Raw genomic sequence first — 27,562 nt, forward strand, 5'->3', positions numbered from 1 at the left:
GGACCTGGGCTCAGGGCGGGGTGCCCCAGGGCTGGCGACAGGTGAACTCCGGCTCGCGGAGGGGTGAACCTGGGCTCAGGCTGGGGTGCCCCAGGGCTGGCGAGGGGTGAGCCCGGGCTCGCGGAGGGGTGAACCTGGGCTCAGGCTGGGGGGCCCCAGGGCTGGCGAGGGGTGAGCCCGGGCTCGCGGAGGGGTGAACCCGCGCTCCGAGAAGGGTGCCCCAGGGCTGGCAAGAGGTGAACCCGGGCTCGGGGAAGGAGGGAGATGGGAGAGTGGAGGCCAATCGGAGGACTTGGGAGGAGGGTGGAGGCGAAGGACTGAAGGAAGCAGGGAAGGGTGAGAGGCGCGGAGAGCCAAGAAGAGGAATGCTTGCTGAAGAGCAGGGCCGAGGAGGGACACCTGTGGGAAGGGACCTCTGGGCACCCGAGGTGTGCGAAGATGGGGTCCCTTTAGGGTTGGACATGGACAGGGATTGGGGTATGAAGAGTAGGAACTCGGAATTGGGGTGTCAGGAGAGATAATGTCCTTCTAAGACTTGGTGATTGAATTATTTGAAGTACATGAAAATGTGGGGCTTAGAGAGACATCTAGAATGGGGAGAGTTAAAGGAAAAGGCGGATTTTGAGGCAAGTGAAATAATTGAGGTGAATGGTAACTGGTCTCAGAAATTAGGGTGTTTGAGTCAATAATTCTTTTTTTTAAAGTATGCTTTTCTTTTTGGTGAGGAAGATTGGCCCAGAGCTAATATCTGTTGCCAGTGTTCCCTTTTTATTTTTCTCCCTGAAGTCCTGGTACGTAGTTGTATATCCTAGTTGTAGGTCATTCCACTTCTTCTATGTGGGACCCCGCCACAGCATGGCTTGATGAGTGGTGTGTAGGTCCACGCCTGGCATCCCAACTGGCGAACCCTGAGGCAGATTATGTGAACTTAACCACTTGCCCACGGAGCACCACCAAGTCAAGAATTCTTAGAGAAGAGAATTTTGGGTAGGAGGGAGACGTTACTTGGTTTAGAGGAGGTATCAGTACATCTTCCAGGCAGTGGGTTGGGGCTGTGTACAATGTCACACGATTGACGTCCAGGCAAGGACTTGGAATTTTATCTTCCAACCAAAAAGAGTGGGAAAATTTTCTCTCTTTTCCTTCTCCTGTTTTCAACAACCTCTCACTGCAAGGACTTCAGATCTGGAGATCTGTGGATTTGGGTATATTCCCCTTATCACATCTTTTTTTCCTGCTGTCTCTTTAGAGTGTGAACATGGCTACGCCTCAACGTTCCCCTCCATGCCGAGCCCCCGGCTGCAGCATTCAAAGCCCCCGCGGAGGTTGAGCCGGGCACAGAAACACAGCAGCGGGAGCAGCAACACCAGCACTGCCAACAGGTAGCAAGCTGGGGAGGTTTAAAAAGGGCAGCTGGAGGGAAGGAGCACACACTCAGAAGTGACAGCCCTACTGACCTCAGTTCTCTAATACCAAGTCTGGAGCAACCATTGAACAGCCAGATGGGTTCCTTTACTACAATCCCTGGGGATTTGGCCCTTTTAAAATACTAAAGTCTAGGAATCATAACCTGACTGTGTGGAAGGGAATGAATAGAATCTGGAAAGACAACCAAAGACATTCTTGCTGGGATTATTAAGTGGGGAGATATGTGGCTTAGAGGGACAGTAAGTTGAGAGACTTGGCAGCATGTGTCCATGCATGCAACCACGTGCTAAAAGTATTCATGGGCCAGCTTTAAACTTGGATGATCCAAGAAGAATTTTTAATAATTAGATATAACTCAGGCAAGATATAAAGCAGAATTAAGGATTTTGTTAAAGGAAGAAAAATATTTAGGTAGAGTGAGAATTTAGTGGACATGGTCTAGTTATTGTTTAAGGATGAAGAGGAAGACCATGCTGTGAAAGTTTTGCCTCTTATTTAATGATAAGATTGAATCGGTAAGGGAGCTTTCTTTTTCTTTTGCTGGGAAAGATTTGGGTAACTGTCTGTTGCCAATCTTCCTCTTTTTTTTTTGCCCCCTCCCCAAAGCCCCAGTACATAATTGTTTATTCCAGTTGTAAGTCCTTCTTGTTCTTTTATATGAGCCACTGCCACATCATGACTACTGACAGACAAGTGGTGTGGTTTTACGCCTGGGAGCTGAATCTGGGCTGCCAAACTAGAGCATGCTAAACTTTAACTGTTGGGACATCAGGGCTGGCTCCGTAAGGGAACTTTTAAAGAAAAAAAAAAGTAAAGAAGATTCTTATTCTTTAGTCATAACAGATCCTGGAAAATACTTGTCTGGATGTACTCAGACGTGGTTGACTTCTGTTTTGTGAAAATTTTTGGTAGCGTCTGGCTGTCTCTTTGTTGTTTTTGATCCAGAGGGCCAGTAAATTCTGAAGATCCATCTCATGTGAAATTTTCAAAAGGCCATCAGTTTTCAAAAGAAAATCAACAGATGCTGTCTTTTCAGATGCTGATAAGAAAAATTGAGACCTTTTTTCCTGATTCCCAAAGCTTTGTCTAGAGAATATGAACATTCATTTTGGAGGGGCACAGAGCAATCTCTGAGTAACTAAGTTTGCCTGAAGGCTTTGGGGAACTCCAGAGAGATAGTTGGGTAGTCACTTGGGGAGGGAGGAGGAGTAGGAGTTCTTACTAATTGATGCAGAAAACCTAAGGCTCCTATAGATAACAGAGCTCAAAGGTTGGATCTTCCCACTCTGCATTTCTGACATCAGATCTGAGGCAAAACTAGGATTCACTCTTCTCCGTTTGACTTTATCTTTGAAGCTATATGTTTCCTTTTTTGGCTTCTTTTCTTCAATAAGACTATTCTGTATTTTTTAAACTTAATTTTTAAAATTATAAAAATATTAGCCATAAGCTTAATATGCTGTATTTTTGTTTATGTGTAGGTCTAGCGAGTTTGTTGTGGTATGGTAGGTTTAGGATGAAAATATGATATGTAATGTTAAAAAAATATATAAATTTTCTCGCCCTTCACAGTTTCTCTGGTTAAAGTATCAGCAATTAAGACTTATATTCAGGAATTTATGGGTTTTTCAATCCATGTGTAGATTAAAAAAAAATTTTTTTTTTAACTTGGAGACATGGGAAGAGTACCTGAGAGGAAACCAGACCTGGGTTCTCTCATGCTACAAGTATTTATTGAGTCTTTCCTATTTTCTAGAAATCAGGTTTATGATCTCATTACATTTTTTTCTCTGTTTTCATTTGTAAAATGAGGGAATGGACTACGTATTCACCAAAGTCCTTTCTTCTTCTAAAGTTCGGTGACAGTGATTTATTGACAGTTTTAGAGATCAGTTACTATATTAGTTATTCTGTATCCCACCCTATCATTTCAGATGTGACATTTTTACTAACAACCCAAGGATTATAGAGGCATAAATAAGATGTGCATTTCTAGATTTTACCAATTATGTTACAAGTCATTAATAAGTCTTTCTTATCTGTTGACTTATACTTTGCTCAGCTTGGGGTTTTGACAAAGTGATGTTTCTCTTTCATGCTAGTGTTCCTGTTAGAGTTCTACTATTGTGTGTGGGACCACAGTGCTAATTACTGTGTTTTTAGCACAGCATGTCAGAAAATTTGTAAAACTACAAGTGTGCCATGTTGTTCTTACAGTACCCAAGGGAAAATAAGTACATATACACTGGACCACCTAAGACTAAGGAAGGCAGTTTTTCGTGGGAATATAAGTAGTAAGAAAGAAAGAAAAAGAGAGAGAGAAAGAAATAGATTTTAGAATATATCATCTCAAGGTTCACCCATGTGTGGGGTTTAGGCTGGAGCCTATAGATAAGAACTAGTATGTTAACATGAAACATTAGAAATTATTTCTCCTTACCATTTATTTAAAATTTCTGCTTCATGGAGTAGGAGAGCCAAGGATCAAATTCCAGTACTAGGGTACTTGGGAAATAGTGTTTTTAGTCCATTTGTAAGGGGACACTGTAGACTTCCTGTTAACTTTAAGCCTCTTACTGAGATTTTATTATATTGGTTACATAAAGCAGAAGGCAAGAAGACTTGTAAAAAATTGCCATTTATTAGTCATCTGAAACAAGGAAAGGAGTAGAGTTAATGAGTATATGTGCCTTACTTTTGTGATCAAAAAGCTACCTATGTGTAAGTTGCTCTTCCTATTACATGTCTTGAACATTGATATTTTGTATGTCATAAAATGACCTTTGTTTCTCTGACATTGTAGCATCTTTAAGATATAGTGTTGGTTGGCTTTTTTCCCCTAATATTCTCAGGTATAATATGATACTCCTGATAGAAAATGTTATTTTGTAAATTTGTGCTGAGAGTTGACTTATATTATACATTCCTATTACTCCTTTCCACTAAGTCTTGAGATCTTATTTTCACAGAGATACCAAGGAGAGAAAATAAATGATATAATGTGTTATTACAAGCTTGTACCTTGAAAATCCCAGTAATTTTATTATTTGAGATCCTTCTGACAGTTGGGAGGTGCAACCTATAATATATGATTATTTTTAAAATACATAGTTGACTTTACTGTAGTCTTGGTCATGGCTTCTGGCACACTTCCTAAAATTACCCTTGCTAAGATGTCACTGCTATTAGAGAACCTGGATACAGTCACTACGTGGCTCTTTGAAGGGCATCAGATAAGTTCAAATTCCCAGCTTCTTTACTGTTTGGTCTCACAACAGACAAATCGAAAAATCTGTCATCTTCAAAACTCTGTTAAAGTCTACTCTACATAGCTTCAGTGTAATGCTGATATCCTCTTAAATATCTCTTGAATCTGCTCTTCATTACTACCTTCCTAACCTAAGATACCATCACCCCTCACCTGGACAAGTGTTGCAATTTCCCAACTGGTCCTCCTGCAACCACTCTTGCCCCAGATGGAATTCTGATGAATTATATTGGCTAGTCTCCTTTCAGTTCCTTCAATACACCATGTTTCCTCCTACCCCAAGGTTTTTGCACATACTCTGTTCTCTGCTGGGAATCATTTTTCTTCCCCTTTGGCCAAGTTATCTCTATCTAATAACACTCTTAGTTCAGCTCAATCATAACTTCTTCACAGAAGCCTTTCCTCATCTGCCAAAGTAGATCGTGTTCACATACCTCACGGAACCTCTAGTTTTCTTTCATCGTGTTTATCACAGTTTGTAGAAATACAGTTATCTGAGTGTTTGATAAACTCATGTGTCATTCATTGGATTAAAAACTCCACGAAGACAGGAGTTGAATCTCTCTGCTTAAACGTTTATCCCCAGTACCTATCACAGTGCCCTGTACACAGTAGATGTTTCCTAAAGAATCAAAGGTTTCTAAACTCCAGGTAGACTGTCCTAAATTGGAACTGAGTTTCTCTTTTGTGCCAAGTACTATATGAGACTTTGGAAGGAGAAATGATGGAAGAATATGCAACTCCTGCTTTGGCAGACTCTTTGATTACTTTGTATTCTAAAGGATGCTAACGAAAATACATTTGGAAAGGAAAACAGTATGCAGTATTTGAAGAATAAAAATCTCTATAAACTGCCAATTCTTTTACAAGTATGTTACAGACTTCAGAATGCTACAATTAATTTTACAGAACACTCATTGTCATCCTATGTCATGAAAATAAAATGACGTCAAAACTTGTAGATGCAAAGAACCGTAAGTCTGTCAAATATTGGCAATAAACATTAGTATGAGCTTGCGATACATACATAGTATTGCATTATTTTAAGGTCATCTAGAAAGTGCTGGTAGAAGTATTGAGGTGATCTAATAAGTATCAATTAATGCGTGAATTTCAAGTTATGAAAAATTTCTTCTCTTTAGTATTCTTTGGACACTAAAGAATCTCACAACAGCAGTATTTCATTTCCACCTGCTAAGGTTGAGATCATTAAAAAACAAAACAAAACAACTTTTGTTGCTTGTAAGACTTTAGTTTAACTTTTCTTAAACTACAGAATAATGAAATGTTTTAGTCTTATTTTAGAGGAAATGATTATATTGTTATATTTTCAGCTTTATATACTTTTTGGCTATCATCTTTATGGATTATTAGTTTTTTGGGGGAGGTGGTGGTGAATTCTTTTTCCAGAATAGTTGTAGAGGATTTTTTTCCAGTGCAAGTAATTTGAGATTTGTTGTATCTCTGTTTTTATTCTTAAACAGGTACCTATTTATTCATAGAATAACTGAATGAAGGCTTATTTTTATTTTTGTGAAATTTCATTCTGCTATTACATGTTTTTCAAGTTTTTTATATTAAGAAATAGTTTGTGGGTCTTTGTTCCATAGAAAACTCCTGAAGTTTCAGGATAAAAGTGGAGATTAGTAGCAGCTAAACTCTTAATGATGTATGTTAGTATTATTCTTCAGTATTTTCCAAATGTTGAATGATTAACCCATCCTGTGTGATGTGTTCTGTGATAGTCTGTCTTCCATTAATACTGAATTTAAGTAAAAAATTCACAAGATTTATATATGTACCTTACTTTAAACAAACTCAGACTTTCTATTAAATGCTTCATTGAAGCATAAGTTTGCTGTTGCAGGGTTTCTTAAGGATACAGTCCTCTTTGAAAGTATTGTTTGAAGGAGGTTTGCATGGTTGTGCCTTATAAGTCAATAGGATAATTGCTTCTGTTCCTATTTGATGAGAGGCCTTTTGTCAGAATATTGAATATATGATGTGGAAACACAAATATATGATGTGGATCACAAATCATAGAAAAGGAATTCAAGATTTCGTCTGGTACAGTTCTCTGCTTTATGAAAGTAGGATACTGTCACTCATTTTATGATTAAAGCACATATGTCCTAGAGATGGTAAGTGATTTGCCCAAGCCTTATAGCTATAGGTGGTGGTTGAGTTTAATATCAAGTTGTATTTTAAGCAGTATATGCATTGTTCTAACCAGGCAGAGCTATTGACTTGAAGAAAGCTTTCTCTTCTAGATTTCTCCTTACAATTGACATACATGCCTCATTTTGGATATAGCATGATTCTTTTTTATTTCTTAAGTGAAGACAATTTTCCAGATACTAATCTAATCAAAAAGGTTTCATGGTATGGTTTGGCAAAATATATTCCCAGATCTCATTTTTTGTCAATAGTGCTGATATAATTTAAGTATGCGTATGTTTTTGTTAGGTTGTTTTGATTTTTTGTTTTGGCATCCTACATTTTAAAATACTAGTAGACTTCTTTCCTCTGTGTATGTGTGTGGGGTGGGATATACACCATCTTCATTACCATCTAATGAAGGAAACACATATTATCAAGTGAACATATAAATATGTTATTTCAAACTGTGATGAACTTAATATAGGAACAATAGAGGATCCTCTGAGGAATATAGCAGAGGACCTGATCAAGTTTAATAGATGAAGGAAGGTGTCTTGGGGTTGAACCTTTGCAGTCTTGCTTTCACTGTCCTGAACATTTTTTCACGTTTATACATGTGTTAAATTGTTTTTAATTACAGTATGATATTCTGTTTCATGTGTGTACCATATTTGTTAATCCAGTCATCCATTGATGACATTTAATTATTTTCTTTCATTCCAAATAGGGCTACTATGAACATCTTTGTGCATTTGTAGATACCTTTGTGCATTTGTCCACGTAGATCCTTAGAATAAACATGAAGAATAAGAATAATTGGGTCAAAGGGTAGAATTCATCTTCAATAATAATAATAATGATAATAATAGTAACACTTTGCATTTAATATACTACTCGTTTATAAAGCCCATTACTATACATTATTATCTCATTTGAATTTCAGAACAATTCCGTGAAGTGGCATTATTTTCTCTTTTTTTGATGAGGAAACTGGACTGGTATGCAAAATAACTTCCAAAGGTAGAACTAGAAGATGAGACAAATCCCTGGGATTTGATTCTCTTGGATCAGCAAATAGTCCTTAGTAATAATTTTCTTAAAAACAAAGACTCAGTGACTATAACCTGAAATTTATGTGTTAGTACTCTCCTTTTCCACTCTGCCAAATGCCTGAAGCGTGTGGTCTGTACCTGCTGCTTTAGTGCCTTCCAACCGGTGCTCCTTTTCACCCTTTGCAATTTGCTTCCTTTTTCACTACTTATTAAAACTGATCTCTTAAAGGTAATTAGTAACCAAATTTATTGAGCTTACTTTGTGTACATAGCATTGCTATATATGCTTCTTACCATAGAGGAGCTTATGGTACATTTGCAAAGATATGTATATAATAAAATGATAAATAATACAAATGGTTAAGATGTTATAAACAGGGCCATTTTTATTTATGTCAGATGATAGCACAGAGAGTAAATTATTTATATGAAGGGAGATTACAGGTTATTGTAACAAACACTGTAGGTTATTGTAGAAACAGTGTAGAGTCACTGTATATACTTGTTCGTTGATTAACATGCATTCAAGGAGATATGGGAACTCTGTAACTTGGTATTAAAGTGAAATTACTTATGTTTTATCTAAGTAACTAATTTCTTATAAGAGAAAATAATTTTGTTGCTAATGTTTACTGCATACATTTCAGGGGAAAGTGTTACAGATTTTCTTTGTATTTAGTTCTGTGACATTGGATACAGGGGTTTCTATGTGATATTTATTTCCTTGCTTTTATCATGGGAAATATTTTTGATAATCTTTCGAGAACACTGTGTAGACACCATTTTTGGAGGCCACATGACAAGCCATTTGAAATGGGCATTTTTAAATTATAGAAGAAAGTAATTTTAGTCTTCAGTCAGTCATGTATTTTGATAAAGCAACTGATTTTCCTTTATTCTTATTTTGATTAATTAGACAGGGACAATTTAGGATTCTCTTTGAGGAACCATAAAGAACCTTTCCTGTTAGTTATAAAAGAGACTAGAGGGTAAAATGTAGTAAGTTTATCTTGGTATTAGAAGAAATATAAATTTTCAGGTTTTTAATCTTCATCACGATAGTATGTATCTTCTATATGAATAACAGAACAAAAGTCATCTTCAGTCTCCACAAAAACTCTGGACAATATATTTTCATTAATACTGAGTCTGTTAGGATTGGTTTCTGTAGTCCTTGTTGGTAACAATCAAGGCACGTAAGTTACAATTTAAAATTTAGACTTCTAGGCCTAGCTCTAAACCTTTTGGTGTACTTAATATTATCATTTAAACATGTTATCCAGTCACTTGTCCTTTAGAATGCAGGTTACATCCCTGGAAATAGCACTCTGAGTCAATAAGAAGTATTTGAATCTCATTTTTCTATAGAACCACTGTTTATCAGGAGGTTACCAAAAGCTCAAATATTTTTATGGAGTTTATCATAAGCACCATATTTAGTCCACTGACTGTTTAAAGAAACAAAATGATTTATCTGTATAAAATTTAAACATTTTTAAGTATGTACAAATTAATTAAACAGAATTGCATGGTGATTATCTAACAATGTAAGGATATAGTGCCAAGTGTATGGTATATAGTGGTAATTTTCTTAATAAGTCCTGCCTTACTTATCTTTTGCAAAAATTGGATGATAGAATATGAGGTACACGAGGGCAGGGACTTTGTAAATTTAGGTTATTTATATTCTCATTGTAGATACTCAGTAAATACTTGCTGAATGAATGCATGTCTGAATACTTTGAGCATGATCATGTAGATATGAAGGTATTTTTTAATGAAGTGTTGACATATTTTTGAGAAGACTTTTAAAAAAATTTAGGCTTAATTGATTGCTTTGTATGAAACTGAGCTAGGGATGTTTAATATCTTTATTCTCATTGTCAGTTTATTGGTAGCAAGTATACTCATTGGAGACAAAGTTGTATTTGCTTTTTTAACATTTGAAGTTGAGGCCCATATTATCAGAAATAACTGAGAAATGTGTTTCTTTTTTTTTAACATTTAAATATCAGTAGGAATTTAATATTAACTTATTAAGTACCAGTATGTGCCTCATACTGTTGGCCATTTTCACAATTGTGAAAAATAACTTGAATGTTAATGGTAAAGAGTAACAAGTATGAGGCACTGTCCTATCAGATGAAGATCTCCTATTCTACATATCCACAGGAAGACTTGAATGTGAATGGTCCTAGCAGTTTTCATAATTACAAAAAGCTGGAAATAATTGAAATGTCCATCAGCTGGTGAATGGATAAACAAAATGTAGTATATTCATACAATGGACTACTACCCAGCAATAAAAAGAAACAAACTACTCATACATATAACAAAATGGATGAACCTCAAAAACATATAAACGAAGTCAGATTACATGAATACATATTGTATGATACCATTATATGAAATTTATAAAAAAGACAAAACTATAGAGATAGAAAGCAGATGAGTGGTGGGCTAGGGATGGGAGTGAAGATTGCAAATGGATATGAGGCAATTTTGGGGTGATAAGCGTTCTAAAACAAGATTGTGGTAAAGGTTACACAACTGTATAAATTTACTGAAGCTCATTGAACTGTACACTTAAAATGGATGAATTTTATAGTATATAAATTATACCACAATAAAACTGTTTTTTAAAAAAGATTGCCTGTTTTTATTTATTACAGTAACTTAATGAAGAGTCTTGAACATGTTACAAATGCCAGAAAGAACTAAAGGTGAAATGAATGAATGAATGAATATTAAACAATGATTCCTTTAAAATGTGAAATAAACCAATAAGAGTTGAGGAGTAGGGAGTGTAGCTAGCTGGAAGAAGCCACCTTCATTCTTCCTGCAGCCCCCACAGCAAGGAGATTCAGCTATCCTGCCAAACTCTCCTCCTTTACTCCCTTTGAGAATCACTTTTCTGTGTGATGTACTTCCCTTAGACAGTAAGATTCTTTGAAATAGGTATATAATATCTGCATCTAATTCTAATACTATAGGGAGGAATGGAGTATATTAAAAATAAAAATTAGGGTCTACTTTAAAAAAATGGGCTTTATATTTATTATGAGTAATGCTGTTAATTATGGTACCATTCTCTCCGCCCCCCAACAAGTATCTACTGATTGTTTATTTCATGCCTCTTTCCTAAAATATTGAATTACAATCAGAAGTCAAGTGATTTAGGAAATCACTGATATTTTCTCCATTTTTAAAGGTTTTTAGAATGTTGTTCTGTAATAGAATGGGTTATCAACTAATGAAGTAGTCTAGATAATTAGTAGTTTATTTTCTTAAATGTCCTGTTTTGACTTGAAAATATGCTTAAGGGCAATAATTTCAATCTTCAGAATTCTCTGTAGTTTCTCTTATTGCTCTCTCACCTAAGAAGTGATTATTTCACAAATACTGTATAACTTTAACATGTATTAGATGCTTCTTAATTTCTGGCACTACTATGAATAGAAAGTGAGCTAGTTATCTTTTATTTTAAATTCATTCTTAGCATTTAAAAAAGGTAATATACGTATGTAGTTTTAAAAGTCAGTTTATGCTAAATGGCTAGTAAGGAAAAATAACATTCCCCTGCCCCATTTCTCCGCATTCAATGCCTTCTTCCTAGAGGCTACCCCCTCGCGTAATTTATCAGTTTCTTCTGCTGTTTCCTTTCATATTTCTAAATAAGAAGCTTATTCTGCTTGTTATCTATTGACTTCCTATTATGGAAGATGAAGATCTGACTGTCTATACTCTTGACTAACTACAGATTAATTATATGCCAGAAATGAAAATTTTTTTTAAAGTACCTGAAATACAGACATTCCTCAAAGGAAAGATGTTTTTAAATTATGTGTTTTCTAGTAATTTATATTATTAGTCTCCTACAATGAGGAATTGATACTTTACTCTCACTCCTCAGTACTTTGTGTAGATTTGATCATTGCCTCAGTTTCAGGAAGGGGTTTATTACTTTTTCTAAAAAGTAAGTTTGGGCCAGCCCCAGTGGCCTAGTAGTTAAGTTCAGTGTGCTCTGCTTTGGCAGCCTGGGTTAGGTTCCCGGGCACGGACCTATACCACTCTGCTAGCAGCCATGCTGCGTTAGCAGCCCACATACTAAAATCTAGAGGGAGATTGGCACGGATTAACATCTATGCTCAGGGTGAATCTTATTCAGCAAAAAACCCAAAGTTTTATTGCAATGTAATTTCCATACAATAAAGTTCCCCAACTTTTAGTGTACAATTCAGTGACTTGACATATGTATACAGTCATGCAACCCCCAACACAATTATGATATAGAACATTTTCATTATCTCAAACCATTTCCTACTACCTATTTACAGTCAATTTCCTATCTTCACCTCTTGTCCCTGGCAACTTCTGGTCTGTTTTCTATCACTACAGTTTTGCCGTTTCTAGAATTTCAGATAAATGGAATCATATAGCATATATACTCTTTTGTGTCTGACTTCTTTCAGTTAGCATGATTTTTTTTTTTGAGGTTGATTCATGTTGTTCTACATATTAGTAGTTCAATCCTTTATATTCCTGAGTAATAGTACATTGTATGGATCTACCACAATTTGTTTATTCCTTCACCAGTTGATAGACATTTAGGTTGCATATAGTTTTTAGATATTATAAGTAAAAAGGCTATGTACTTTCATGAAGAGGTCTTTTTGTGGACATATGTTTTCATTTTTCTTAAATAGTGAGGAGTGGAATTGCTGGGTCATATAGTAAGTGTATATTTAACTTTATAGAGAAATTGCCAAACTGTTCTCCAAAGTGACTATACCATTTTACATTCTGACTAGCAGTATAGAAGACTTGCAGTAGCTCCACATCCTGGAGAGCACTTGGTATTGTCACTCTTTCAAATTTTAGCCATTCTAGTGGATGTGTCATATCTCACTGTTTTAACTTTCGTTTTCCTTATGGCTAATGATCTTGAGCATCCTTTTTCTTTGATGAAGATTGGCCATGAGCTAACATTTGTTGCCAATCTTCCTCTTTTTGCTTGAGGAAGATTGTTGCTGAGCTAACATCTGTGCCAATCTTCCTCTATTTTATATGTGGGACGCCACCACAGCATGGCTTGGTGAGCGGTGTGTAGGTCCACGCCCAGAATCTGAACCTGCAAACCCTGGGCTGCCAAAGCGGAGTGCACAAACTTAACCACTACAACACTGGGCCAGCCCTTGAGTGTCTTTCTGTGCTTGTTTGCCATTGATACATCTTCTTTGGTGCTGTGTTTGTTCATATCTTTTGCCTTTTTTTCTGTTGAGTTGTTTGTTTTCTTATCGAGTTGTAAGCATTCTTTGTAAATTCTGGATTCAAGTCCTTTATTATGTATATGTTTTGCAGAGATTTTCTCCTACTCAGTGATTTGCCTTTGTCATTTTCTTAACAGTGCCATTTGAAGAAGAAAAGTTATATATTTTTAGGAAGTCCGGTTTATCATGTTTGTCTTTCATAGCTCATGCTTATATCCTAAGAAATCTTTGCATAATCCAAGATCACAAAAATTTTCTCTTATGTTTTCTTCTAGCAGTTTTATATTATTAGGTTTTACATTTGGATCTGATATTCACTTAAAGTTAGTTTTTGTTGTAGGTGTGAGGTAAGAGTTGAAGTTCATTTTTTGGCAAATGGCTATCCAGTTGTTCCAGTACTGTTTATTGAAAAGACTATACTTTCTACGTTGAGTTGCCTTGGCATCTTTGTAAAAAAAATCATTAAAAAAATCACATATATATGAATCTGTTTCTGGACTCTCTATTCTGTTCCATTGATCTACATATTTATCCTTACTTCAATACACACTGTCTTAATTATCATAGTTTTTCTAATAAGTCATGAAATCAGGTAGTGTAGGTTTTCCAAATTGGTTCTTCTTTTTCAAAAGTTTCTTTGACTATTCCACGTCTTTTGCATTTTCACATACCTTATAAAATATGCTTGTCAATTTCTACAACAAAGCCCACTAGAACCCACTAGAATTTTGATGGAGATTGTGTTGAATCCATGGATTAATTTGGGAAGACTTGAGACATCTGAACAGTATTGAATCTTCTGATCCATGAACATGGTATGTCTCTCCATTTATTCAATTGTTTAGATGTTATTAAGGCTCAGCAATATTTTGTAGTTTTTCAGTGTGTGAGTATGCATATACTTTGTTAAATTTATCCTTAAGGGTTTAATATTCTTTGATATTATTATAAATGGCGGTTGAATTTGGTATATTGACCTTGTAAACTGACTTTGCTAAACTCAATTGTTAGTTCTAGTAATTTGTATATTCCTTAGTATTTTCTTAAAAGATAATAAATAATGTTTGCAATAAAGATATTTTTACTTCTTTCTTTCCATTTTGTGTGATTTTTTTTCCTTGCCTTATTTCACTGGCTAAGACCTCTAGTACAGTGCTGAATAGAAGTGGTGAGAGTGAACATCTTGCCTTGTTCCTGATCTTGGAAAAGCAGGCATTTTTTCACCAATGAGTATGATAATCGTAGATTTTTTGTAGATACATTTTAACAGGTTGAGGAAATTCCTTTCTTTCCTAATTTGCTGAGAGTTTTTATCATGAATGGATGCTGAGTTTTCCCAAATGCTTTTTCTACATTTATTGAGATTGTACTGTGGTTTTTCTTTTTTATTCTGTTAATATGGTGGATTACATTGATTGATTTTTTTTTTTTTTTTTTTGAATCTTAAACCAATCCTGCATTCCTGGAATAAACCCTACTTGGCCTTGGTGTATTTTGTAATACTGATGCTAACTACCTGTAGTTAGCACGGACTCCACAATTTTAAGGGTGCAGTCCCCAACATAATTGTCCTCACTATAGATGCCAGCAGCAAGTTCAGAAATCTCTAGGCTACTTGCAGTTCTCATGAACTGGCTATAAAGTTGGGTGTTAAACACAACCCCCTCGGGTTAGATAACTCACTAGAACTACTCACAGAATTAAGGAAAGTGCTATACTTATGATTAAAAGTTTTATTATAAATAATACAAATCAGGACTGGCCAAATGAAGAGACATACAGGGCGAGATCTGGGAGAGTCCTGGACCTGGAGCTTCTGTGTCCTCTCCCTGTGGAATCAGGGTGCCTCACCCTCCTGGCACATTGATACATTCACTAACTAGGAAGCTCACCCAAGCCTCAGATTCTGGAGTTTTTATTTCAGTATCATTATGTAGTCACAATTGATTGAATCATTGGCCACATGATTGAATTCAATCTCTAGTGACTCTCCTCTCCCTGGAGGTTGGGAGGTCTGGCTGATATCAGTGGCTCAAAGCCCCAACCCTCTATTCATATGGTTGGTCTTTCTGGCATGACCAGCCCCCAATTTGTGTCACCTCCTTAGCATAAACTCAGTGTGGTCCCAGGGCCCACCATGATTAACCAGGACACTCCTATAACTAGAGAAATTCCAAGGTTTTAGAAGCTCTGTCCCAGGAAGTCGGGACAAATACCAGACAAATTCTTTATTATAACACTGATCTTTCTGTATATTGTTGGGTTCAATATGCTAATATTTTGTTAAGAATTTTTGTGTCTGGGGGCCAGCCCGGTGGCGCAGCAGTTAAGTGCGCACATTCTGCTTCTTGGCGGCCTGGGTTTTGCCGGTTCAGATCCCGGGTGCAGACATGGCACTGCTTGGCAAAAGCCATGCTGTGGTAGGTGTCCCACATATAAAGAGGAAGGTGGGCATGGATGTTAGCTCAGGGCCAGTCTTCCTTGGCAAAAAGAGGAGGATTGGCAGTAGTAGCTCAGGGCTAATCTTCCTCAAAAAAAAAAAAAAAAGAATTTTTGTGTCTGTGTTCATGAGAGAGAGAAGTCTCTGGGGTTTTTGTTTTTTTTAAATGTAATTTCTTTGTCAGGTTTTGGTATCAGGTGACACTGGCATCAAAATGAGTTGGGAAATGTTCCCCCTTCCCTTATTTTTTGAAAGATTTTCTGTAGGATTGGTATTATTTATTCCTTAAATGCTCGGTAAAATTTGCCAATGAAGACTTCTGGGCTTGGGGTTTTCTCTGGGGGAAGGTTTCTGATTATGAATTCACTTTCTTTAACAGATGAAAGGCTATTCAGAGTTTCTCTTCTTGAGTCAGTTTTTTTTTCTTTGCAGATTTAAAAATGTTTTTATTGAGGTAGCATTGGTTTATAACATTATTTTTCATGTGTACATAATTATATTTCAATTTCTGTGTAGATTACATTATGTTCACCACCAAAAGGCTAATTACCATCCATCACCATACACATGTGCACAGTCACCCCTTTCTCCTTCTTCCCTCCCCACTTCCCCCTGGCAACCACCAATCTAATCTCTTTATCTGTGTGTGTTTCTTGTTTTTATCTTCTGTTTATGAGTGAGATCATATGGTCCATCCATGTTGTTGGAAATGGCAAGATTTCATCCTTTTTTATGGCTGAGTAGTATTTCATTGTGTATATACACCACATCTTCTTAATCCATTCGTCCGTTTTTGGTTATTTAGTTTATTTCCAAGTCTTGGCTATTGTGAATAATGCTGCAGTGAACATAGGGGTGCATATATCTTTATGCATTCATGTTTTCATGTTCTTTGGATAAATATCCAGCAGTGAAATAGCTGGATTGTATGGTAGTTCTATTCTTAATTTTTTGAGGAACCTCCATACTGTTTTCCACAGTGGCTGCACCAGTTTGCATTCCCACCAGCAGTCTTTGAGTTGTTCCCTTTTCTCCACATCCTCTCTAGCACTTATTTCCTGTCTTGTTAATTATAGTCATTTTGATGGGCATGAGGTGATATCTCATTGTAGTTTTGATTTGCATTTCCCTAATAATTAGTGATGTTGAATATCTTTGTCTGCCTGTTGGCCATCTGTATATCTTCTTTGGAAAGATATTTGTTCAGATCTTTTGCCCATTGTTAAGTTGGGTTTTTAGGGGTTTTTTTGTTGTTGTTGAGATGTATGAATTCTTTATTTTGAATCTTAACCCCTTATCAGATATATGCTTTGCAGATATCTTTTCCCAATTATTAGGTTGTCTTTTCATTCTGTTGATGGTTTCCTTTGCTGTGCAGAAGCTTTTTAGTTTGATGTAGTCCCATTTGTGTATTTTCTTTTGTTTCCCTTGCCCAGTCAGACATCGTATTTGAAAATATGTTGCTAAGACTGATTTTGAAGAGGGTACTGCCTATATATTCTTCCAGAAATTTTATGGTTTCAGGTCTCACATTCAAGTTAATCCATTTTGAGTTAATTTTTGTGTATGGTGTGAGATAATGGTCTACTTTCATTCTTTTGCGTGTGGCTGTCCTGTTTTCCCAACACTGTTTATTGAAGAGACTTACCTTTCTCCATTGTACCTTCTTGTCTCCCTGTTGAAAATTAGCTGTCCATAGACGTGTGGGTTTATTTCTGGGCTCTTGATTCTGTTCCACTGATCTGTGTGTCTGTTTTTGTGCCAGTGCCATGCTGTTTTGATTACTATAGCTTTCTAGTATATTTTGAAATCAGGGAGTGTGATGCCTCCAGCTTTCTTCTTTTTTCTGAGGATTCCTTTGGCTGTTTGGGGTCTTTTGTTGTTCCATATAAATTTTAGAATTCTTTGTTCTATTTCTGTGGAAAAATGTTGCTGGAACTTTGATAGGGATTGCATTGGATCTGTAGATTGCTTTAGGAAGTATGGACATTTTAATGATGTTAATTCTTCCAATCCAAGAGCACAGAGTATCTTTCCATATCTTTGTGTCTTCTTCAGCTTCTTTCAACAGTGTTTTATAGTTTTCAGTGTACAGGTCTTTCATCAATTTCGTTAAATTTATTCTTAGATATTTTATTATTTTTGTTGCAATTTTAAATGGGATTGTATTCCTAATTTCTCTTTCTGCTACTTCATTAGTGTATAGAAGCACAACTGATTTTTGTATGTTGATTTTGTATCCTGCAACTTTACCATATTCACTTATTATTTCTAAAACTTTTTCAGTGGACTCTTTAGGGTTTTCTGTATATAAAATCATGTCATCTGCAAATAGTGACAGTTTCACTTCTTCCTTTCCAATTTGGATCCCTGTTATTTTTTTTTTCTTCCTTGCCTGATTGCTCTGGCTAGAACTTCCAATACTATGTTAAATAAGAGTGGCAAAAGTGGGCATCCTTGTCTGGTTCCTGTTCTTAGAGGGATAGCTTTCAATTTTTCTCCATTGAGTAGGATATTAGCTGTGGGTTTGTCGTACATGGCCTTTATTTTGTTGAGGTATTTTCCTTCTATACCCATTTTATTCAGAGTTTCTATCACAAATGGATGCTGTATATTGTCAAGTGCTTTCTCTTCATCTGTTGAGATGATTGTGTGATTTTTATTCTTCATTTTGTTAATGTGGTGTAGCACATTGATTTGCAGATGTTGAACCATCTCTGCACCCCTGGAATAAATCCCACTTGATGATGGTGTATGATCTTTTTAATGTATTGTTATATTTGATTTGCTAGTATTTTGTTGAGGATTTTTGCATCAATGTTCATCAGTGATTTCGGCCTGTAATTTTCTTTTTTTCTATTTTCCTTATCTGGTTTTGGTATCAGGGTAATGTTTGCCTCATAGAATGAGTTAGGAAGCTTCCCCTCCTCTTCAATTTTTTGGAAGAGTCTGAGAGGGATAGGTATTAAGTCTTCTTTGAATGTTTGGTAGAATTCACCAGGGAAGCCATCTGGTACTGGACTTTTATTTTTGGGGAGGTTTTTTATTTTTTAGTTAAGATTATGATAGTTAACAACCTTGTGAAATTACAGTTGTACATCATTAGTCATGTTGTAGGTACACCACTTCACCCCTAGTGCCCTCCCCCCGCTCCCCCTTTCCCCTGGTAACCACTGATCAGTTCTCTTTGTGTATATGTTAACTACCACCTATGAGTGGAGTCATACAGAGTTCGTCTTTCTCTGTCTGACTTATTTCACTCAACATAATACCCTCAAGGTCTATCCATGTTGTTGTGAATGGGACGACTTTGTCCTTTTTATGGCTGAGTAGTATTCCATTGTATATATATACCATATCTTCTTTATCCAATCATCAGTTGCTGGGCACTTAGGTTGGTTCCATGACTTGGCTATTGTGAATAATGCTGCGATGAACATAGGGGTGCATGGGACTTTTGGAATTGCTGATTTCAGGTTCTTAGGATAGATACCCAGTAGTAGGATGGCTGGGTCATAAGGTATTTCTATTTTTAACTTTTCGAGGAATCTTTTTGTGAGGTTTTTGATTACTGTTTCCATCTCCTTACTGGTGATTGGTCTATTCAGATTCTCTATTTCTTCTTGATTCAGTCTTGGAAGGTTGTATGATTCTAAGAATTTATCCATTTCTTCTAGATTATCCAATTTGTTGGTGGATAGCTTTTCAAAGTATTCTCTTAAAATCTTTTGTATTTCTGAGGTGTCTATTGTAATTTCTTCTCTTTCACTTCTGGGTTTTTTTTTTTTTTTTGAGAGTTTTTTTTTTGAGGAAGATTAACCCTGAGCTAACTACTGCCAATCCTCCTCTTTTTGCCGAGGAAGACTGGCCCTGAGCTAACATCCATGCCCATCTTCCTCTACTTTATATGTGGGACGCCTACCACAGCATGGCTTTTGCCAAGCGGTGCCATGTCTGAACCCAGGATCAGAACCGGCAAAGCCCGGGCCACTGAGAAGCAGAATGTGCGCATTTAACCACTGTGCCACCAGGCTGGCCCCTGGTTTTATTTTTTTGAGACTTCTCTTTTTCTTAGTGAGTCTGGCTAAAGGTTTGTCAATTTTGTTTATCTTTTCAAAGAACCATGTCTTAGTTTCATTGATTTTTTTAAGTCTCTATTTCATTTATTTCTGTTCTAATTTTTATTATTTCCTTCCTTCTCCTGATCTTGGGCTTTGTTTGTCCTTCTTTTTTCCGGTTCTGTTAGGTGCACTGTTAGATTGTTTATTTGAGCTTTTTCTTGTTTGTTGAGGTAGGCCTGTATTGCTGTAAACTTCCCTCTTAGAACCGCTTTTGCTGTATCCCATAAATTTTGGTATGTCATGTTTCTATTTTCATTTGTCCACGTATTTTTTGATTTCTTTATTGACCCAATTGTTGTCCAGTAGCATTTTGTTTAATCTCCACATATTTGTGGCTTTTCTAGTTTTCTTCCTGCAGTTGATTTCTAGTTTCATACCCTTGTGGTCAGAAAAGATGCTTGGTATTATTTCAGTGTTCTTAAATTTATTGAGACTCGTTTTGTGGCCTAAAAAGTGATCTATCCTGGAGAATATTCCATGTGCATTGGAAAAAAATGTGTATTCTGTGGTTTTTGGATGGAATGTTCTATTTATATCTACTGAGTACATCTAGTCTAATGTGTCATTTAAGGCCAATGTTTCCTTTTTGATATTCTGTTTGGATGATCTATCCAATGATGCAAGTGGAGTGTTAAAGCTCCCTACTATTATTGTGTTACTGTCTATTTCTCCTTTTATGTCTGTTAATAATTGCTCTATATATTTAGGTGCTCCTATGTTGGGTGCATAGATATTTACAAGTGTTATATCCTTTAGTTGGATTGTTCCCTTTCTCATTATGTAGTGCCCTTCTTTATCTTGGGTCAGTGTTGATAATTTGTATCTTTCAAGAAAGTTGTTGAATTTATTGGCATAAAGTTGTTCATAATATTCTCTTATCCTTTAATGTATGTAGGATCTGTAGTAATGTGCACTCTTTCATTCTTGATATTGGTTATTTGTGTGTGTGTGTTGGTAATTTTTGTCTTTTTTCTTCATAAGTCTTAGAAGTTTATCAATTTTAACAATTTCTTTAAAGTCAGCCTTCAGTTTTATTGATATTTGTATTTTTTCCTGTCTTCTATTCTGTTCATTCCTGTTCTTAGCTTTATTATGTCTTTCCTCTACATCAGTTTCTCAACCTCAGCACTGTTGACATTTTGGGCCAGATAATTCTGTTTTGAGCATCATGGAATGTTCAGCAGCATCCCTTGCCTCTCCTCACAAAATGCCAGTAGTATCTCCCTAGTTGTGATAACCAAGAACATCTCTCGACATTGCTGAATGTCTTCTGGTGGGCAAAACTCACCATGGTTGAGAACCATTGCTCAACTTGTTTCAGTTTAGTTTGCTTCTTTTTCTAGCTTCTAAAGGTGGAATCTCAGATCACTGATTTTGGATTCTCCCCTACCCCTAAGATAAGAATTTAAAGCTAAACATTTCTTTCTAAGCATTGCTGTAGCTACATCCAGCAAATTTTGATATGTTGTCTTTTCATTATCATTTAGTTCAGAATATTTCCTAATTTCTCTTCATTATCATTTAGTTCAGAATATTTCCTAATTTCTCTGTGATTTGTTCTTTGATTTGTGGCTTATCTTCCAAATATTGCTATTTTTCTGGTTGTCTTCTTAATTTCTAATTTAATTCCATTGTGCTTAGAGACCTTACTCTGTATGATTTTAGTACTTATTAATTTATTGAAAATTATGCTTTACAAAGTAAATAACTTAGGAATGTTTATATAGTAGGCCAAAAGATTTTTCAGAGATTTAAATTGGTTTTTTTCTATATTTGAAATAAAAATTGATTTTTGCAGATTTTAGTTCCTATGTAATTTTTTCCTGTTTATTGAAAAGGTACGTACAGAAAAGTGTACAGATCCTAAGTGTATAACTCAATGAATTTTCACAAAGGTGAAGAAATAAAATATTATAGGTTTTTCTTAGAAGCCCTTCTCTTGACTCTTTCCAGTCTCTGTTGCTCCCTCCCTTAGGTAACCACTATTCTGACTTTTGATACTATAAATTAGTTTTGCCAGTTTTGAACTTTACATGAATGGAGTCATATAGTATGTATTTTGTGTGTCTGCCTTTTTTCATTCAACGTTATGTTGCATTTATGAAGATTCATCCCTGTTATTGTGTAGTAGTTGTTCATTCTCAGTGCTCCATAGTATCACATTGTATGAATATTTCACAATTTATTCACCAATTATCCTGTTCATAGTCGTTTGAGTTGTTTCCAGCTTTTGGCTAGTACAAAAAGAATGAGCATTCTTTTGTATGTCCCCTGGTAAACATATATACATATATTAGTTGGTATATGCCTATGAGTGGAAATACTGAGTCATAAAGTATGCATATATTCAGCTTTGATGTGTAAGTCTTAAGGAAAAACTTATTGATTGTAGTTACTGTTATTGTGTTTTTAGACCCTTGCTTTTTTGTGGCCTTAGTTATTGTGGTGGTGATGTTTTTGTTGTTGTTAAGGAAGAAACAATACATGTCTCATGAGGCATTTTTCCTAAAAGTCCACAATATTCAAGTTTTACTGCCTTTAATGGTTTTTTAAAATATATACCTTTTATAGAAACAAATTCACAAAACTACCTTTTTGAAAGAATTACTGTATTGACAATTAGCATGATTTTCTTCTATTGCAGTGTTTAAACTTTAAACCCACTTTATTATACCACTAGCAACAAAAAATTCTATATCCCCAATATAGGTGTGTGTATTTATAATTGTATACATGTATTACTGTACTCCAATATATGCTTATGTATTTATAACTGTGTACATGTATTACTGTACTAATATTTTATAAATACAGAATAAATTTTAAGACCAATAATAAATATAAATAGAAGTTTTATCATTTCAGTAATTCTAGTAGATTTTCTTTTTCAATTCCCTTTAGGTATATACTTTGGAGACCCCTACTCTAATGTACCTGAAGTTTTCTTTTTTTCTTGCCTTTTGAGTATGTGTATATAAAGTATAAGCTTTAGGATACAGTTAGAAGATAATCATTTAGCTTTATGGAATGTGTTCTTTTCATTGTATGGAGGGCAACATCCACTAGGGACTTTAGGATTAGAAAGTAAGTGAAATAAAAATGCTAACAAATTGGGACTTGGCTCATTAACTCAACAAAGATAGAGGTCTTTTCTTTTGCTAGAAGAGAATATTAATTCTGGGAATGGGGGCTTTTATTTTCTTTCCATAGTGGCACTACTCTTGAGCCAAACTATACCATTTTGTGCAGTTTCAATTCTTTGCTTCATTGCATTGACTGCACCAAACTGCACTCTAAAGAATTAAAAGTTTATGTATTAGAGTTGTGTCGTACTCAATGAAAAGTCACCAGTCTGGTTGAGATAATGATTCCCATTCAAATAGAGATAGCGTTAACATGTCTCTCTCAAAGGGATGTTATTTGTGAAAGGGATTACCTGTGATTCAATAGTAAAATAATAGGAATGTTTTTCTTTCTGTCCTTGGAAGTTGTTAAGCATTCAGAGTAAGGGGGACTGAAAGGAAGGCAGTTCATTAGTGTTTGCGCTCAGTGGTACATTTTATTCGGAGAAGAAAAGTGGGCTAACCAGATGGATTATTCAGAACATCTCAACCTTATAGGGAATTTGTCATAATTGAATATTTCTATGGCACATTATTGGAATGGCTTGGTTGAACATATAGGCTCAGAGATGCAAAGAGGTTGTTTCTGAGTGTGCTAGCATGTGATATGTTCAATTAGTCATTTATTGCCAGCACTATTTGGATCATTATTTTCTCTGTGTACATATAATTAGGCATCTTTCTCTCTTTCATACCCTAAACTTTGTACTGTCCTCGTACAGATGACTAAATGATGAAAATATCTATCTTTTCTTTCAGTTTTTTTCGTCATTATTGTCTTTTTGTTTATTTCCAGGTTAATTCCAAGTGTTACTGAGAATCTACCAATTTTTTGTCCCACGTAGTATAGTTAACATCATTATGCGTAGTATATTTTTAGTCTTGTTAAAAATAATAATAATATTTGCAGTAGATAGCATTTATTGAATACTTATTACATGCTGGATGCTTTTACATATTTTTCTCTAATTCTCACAGTAACCCAGCCAAGTCATGTGGTATTATTCCAATTTTACAAATGAGGAAACTGTTAACCAGAGAGGTTAAATAATTTGTCCAAAGTTACATAACTAGTGTGAGTGATAGAGTTAACATTTAAACTCAGGACTTCTTTCCTCTAACACCAGAGGTCTTTGTGACCTATACATTATTCTCTGGTTTTGCTTTGGACTTCACAGCTCTGCTTGTTTGCTTATGCTATCCTTTCCACTTGGAATGTCCTTTCCCCACCAGATCCAGCCTCTCCTAGTAGCAAATATACTCATCATTTAAGCCCCAAACTAAATGCCACCTTTTTCTAAAGTTTTTTCTAATAGCTTTATTTGGAAGTAAACTGCCTCTTTTAAACTCCCACACACTCTGTACCTTTCTTTATATGTTTATTTTGCCTTGAGTTATAATTATTCCTATACATGTCTTAATTTACCAACTAGAGACTGTTTTTGATTCCCTGCAGCCTAAGACAGTCTTGAACATTGAATATACTCAGTATTTGTTGACTTGATATCACAGGCAAAAAAGCCATCAAAATAGGAGTAAACACTACTGATGCATTTTTTAAACATTGGAAGAACATGGCAATATGGTAAAGATTCATACATGTATGATCATTTTTGCTTCTTGGTATTTCAAAATCTTGTTAAATTTTGCTAGTGACTTAACTAGATATGGCATCCTGGTTTGGTGAACAAGTTCATATTCTTAGCTATCATTTTATATTTTTTTTAGAAAGAAGATAAATAATAAAGTCTTAGAGAGGTGGGAAGAACCTGCTGTTTTAATTTTGTTCACAGCAGTGGGTCAAATTATGTTCTTTTGGTGCTAGCTTTGATAATAGTCTCAATATAATACTGGAATTGAGCAATTGGTTATCTTTGGATATATTATCTTTTACATTTATGGCCATATGTGGGATTGCCAGACTGTTTAGAATAAGTTTATGGTAAATAGCCTACTTCTCTCTAAGTAGATTGTTTTCATTTATTACTTACTCTAGTATTTCATTGTTTTTGTTTTACTTGTTCTAAGTTTTCTTCTTAGATGAAGGCAATTAAACCAAAACTTGCTTACTAAGAGGGAGTAGGGAATTACTTTATTGATTATGCACTCAAATTTTGAATAATATTTTTTGTTTCAAATCTCTTTAAAATATGGCTTTTCTCTCTTGTAACTTATTGATTTACTTTATCATTTTATTCAAACAAAAAAGAACTTAATCAAAACTTTCTATAAATACTTATATGGTGATAGAAATTTGGTTGTAATTTATTTATTGGGTTTTGAACTCTGAATCTCTGTTAGACTAAAAGTTCTGACTATGTTTTTATAGTTTCTTCCATTTGGATTGTACATATCCTTGCCGATAATTTGGCTGAAGTCTTGAAGCATCCTAAAATTCTTTTATTGGCACCTGAGCTAACATTTGTTGCCAATCTTCTTTTTTTCTTCTTCTTCTTCTTCTTCTTCTTCTTCTTCTTCTTCTTCTCCCCAAAACCCCTCAGTATATAGTTGTACATTCTAGTTGTAGGTCCTTCTGCTTTTGCTATGTGGGATGCTCCCTCAGCATGGCTTGATGAGCAGTGCCATGTCCGCACCCAGGATCCAAACCGGCGAAACCCGGGGCCACCAAAGCAGAGCACGCAAACTTAACCACTCGGCCACGGGGCCAGCCCCATAAGATAATCTCTTGAAAATGAACATCAGTCTTTTTCATCCCGTGTCTCTTGGACCTTTTGAAACTGCTAAGAAAGCAAAAAGTGGACAGAAGACAGTAACTCAAAGAAGCCTTTTGGCTCTTGAACTAAGACAGTGGGTAAAATTTCCACAAATTATGAGACTGACAAAAATACTCTTATTGTTAAAATTTAGAAATTTGGTTATTAAATATCCACTGGGGGCTGGCCTGGTGGTGTAGTAGTTAAGTTCGTGTGCTCTGCTTCAGCGGCTGGAGTTTGCAGGTTCCAGTCTTGGGCGCGGACCTACATACCACTCATCAAGCCATGCTGTGGTAACATCCTACATACAAAATAGAGGAAGGTCTGCACAGATGTTAGCTCAGGAACAGTCTTCCTCAAGCAAAAAGAGGAAGACTGGCAACAGATGTTAGCTCAGGGCCAATCTTCCTCACCAAACAACAACAACAACAACAAAAATCCATTGGAATAATAAATGAGATTAAAGTAATCAGTAATGTAATATTCTGAAGGCATTTGACATTAATCAGAATATATTAAGTGATTAAAGTTTTAGTTCTGGTGGCAGGAACTTAAACTCTCCTTTATAAAATTCCTGTTATTGTTAATGCTAAATTATTGTAAAAGTAATACATGTTCATGCAAGAGAACTAGTATGACATAATTCTAATAGTGGCTAACTTTAGATAGAGTTCATTGTATTTTGCTGTTCCTTGTACACTTGTTTATTCCTCAAAACAATCATATGAGGCAATTTTTCCTATGTCATAGGAATAGGAAAATTTTTCCTATTTCATAGATGAGGAAACTGAATACAGAGAAATGAAGGGACTTTAACAAGGCTACACAGTATTTGAAGCCAAGCAGTCTGGCCTTAGAGTCTGTGCCTTTAACCTGTCTTTGGTATTGCTTGTCACTAAGTAGTTAAGAACTTGGTGGTGGTTAAGAACTAGTTAAGGAGTAAGAAAGACTTGGTCTTAGATCGTGGCTGCGGCTTTACCTCTTGTGACAAGAGCCTGTCTCTTGTTCTCTCTGAACCTCAGTATTCTTGTTTATAAAACAATGATTGTTTTGGGGATAAAAATGAGATAATGTTTGTTAACTGCTTAGCACACTATTTAGCAGACACTATGCTTGTTCAATAGATGGTAAGTATTATTATAACAGATACTGATAATCAAAATGAAAAAAGTCACTAAAAGAAAACGTTTGTTAGCATTTTGAGCTGTATGCTTCCAGTCTTTTAAAAACGTGTTTCTCGATTTATTAATATTTCTTCTTTTATTTATGTTACTTTTCTTCTTTGTACAACTTTTTCTTGTTTATGTTTCACACAAAGGGCAGGAAGGCTTGAATTTGTCTGTATCACTTAGCAGTAAGGCAAGCCTTTTTCAGCTTCTACGCTAGGCAAAATGTTTTTTTCTCTGCATGTTTAGGAATGGAAAGTTGAGATGGAAGAGGGCAGAGAAGTATTTACTACTCCTTTATTTTTCTTTTTAAACAAAAATAAGATTCTGTGTGAATTAAAATTTCTGATATAATGTTTACAAATCAACAAAATGTAGGATACTAGAAGTAGACAAGAGAACGTGTGTTAGTATTAGTTTTATTAAAATAACAATGAAACTCTAGTTTCAGAATATTTAGAGTTAACTGAAAACACTGTATCTGAATGAACAGTCCTAGTGAATGTAACTGTTTCTTCTTGATGAGTGAGATTATAGAAGTCTGACCATATATTGCAATGTTAAATAAATTCACTGGTTGTGGTTGGTATAGCAGTAACTAAACTAATCCCCCTTTCTATAGCCTTAGTGACAAAACATGGCTAATGCTCTTTTTTTTTTCCTTTAAGGTCTACGCACAATGAGCTGGAAAAGAATCGGTGAGTCAGTGATGAGATGCAGCTTTCATTTATGTTAAAAAAGCAAACTCAATGTTTTACCTGTGAAAATAATGTAATAGTGCATATCTAATTATATAATTTTAAAAAAAATGTATAGCATAT

The 27,562-nt window shown here is 35.4% G+C and overlaps 1 protein-coding gene across 2 annotated transcripts in view; it reads left to right on the forward strand.

Moving 5' to 3' along the window:
- Positions 1 to 27,562, forward strand: part of MXI1 (MAX interactor 1, dimerization protein) — an 81,100-nt gene that overhangs the window by 17,729 nt on the left and 35,809 nt on the right. For both annotated transcript variants that reach the window (XM_046652432.1, XM_046652433.1), the window contains exons 2-3: positions 1,250 to 1,382; positions 27,410 to 27,439. In XM_046652432.1, the coding sequence (XP_046508388.1) occupies positions 1,250 to 1,382; positions 27,410 to 27,439 (163 nt within the window). The remainder of the gene's footprint in view (positions 1 to 1,249; positions 1,383 to 27,409; positions 27,440 to 27,562) is intronic.

Source organism: Equus quagga, chromosome 2 (assembly GCF_021613505.1).
Source record: "Equus quagga isolate Etosha38 chromosome 2, UCLA_HA_Equagga_1.0, whole genome shotgun sequence".
Taxonomy (NCBI): Eukaryota; Metazoa; Chordata; class Mammalia; order Perissodactyla; family Equidae; genus Equus; species Equus quagga.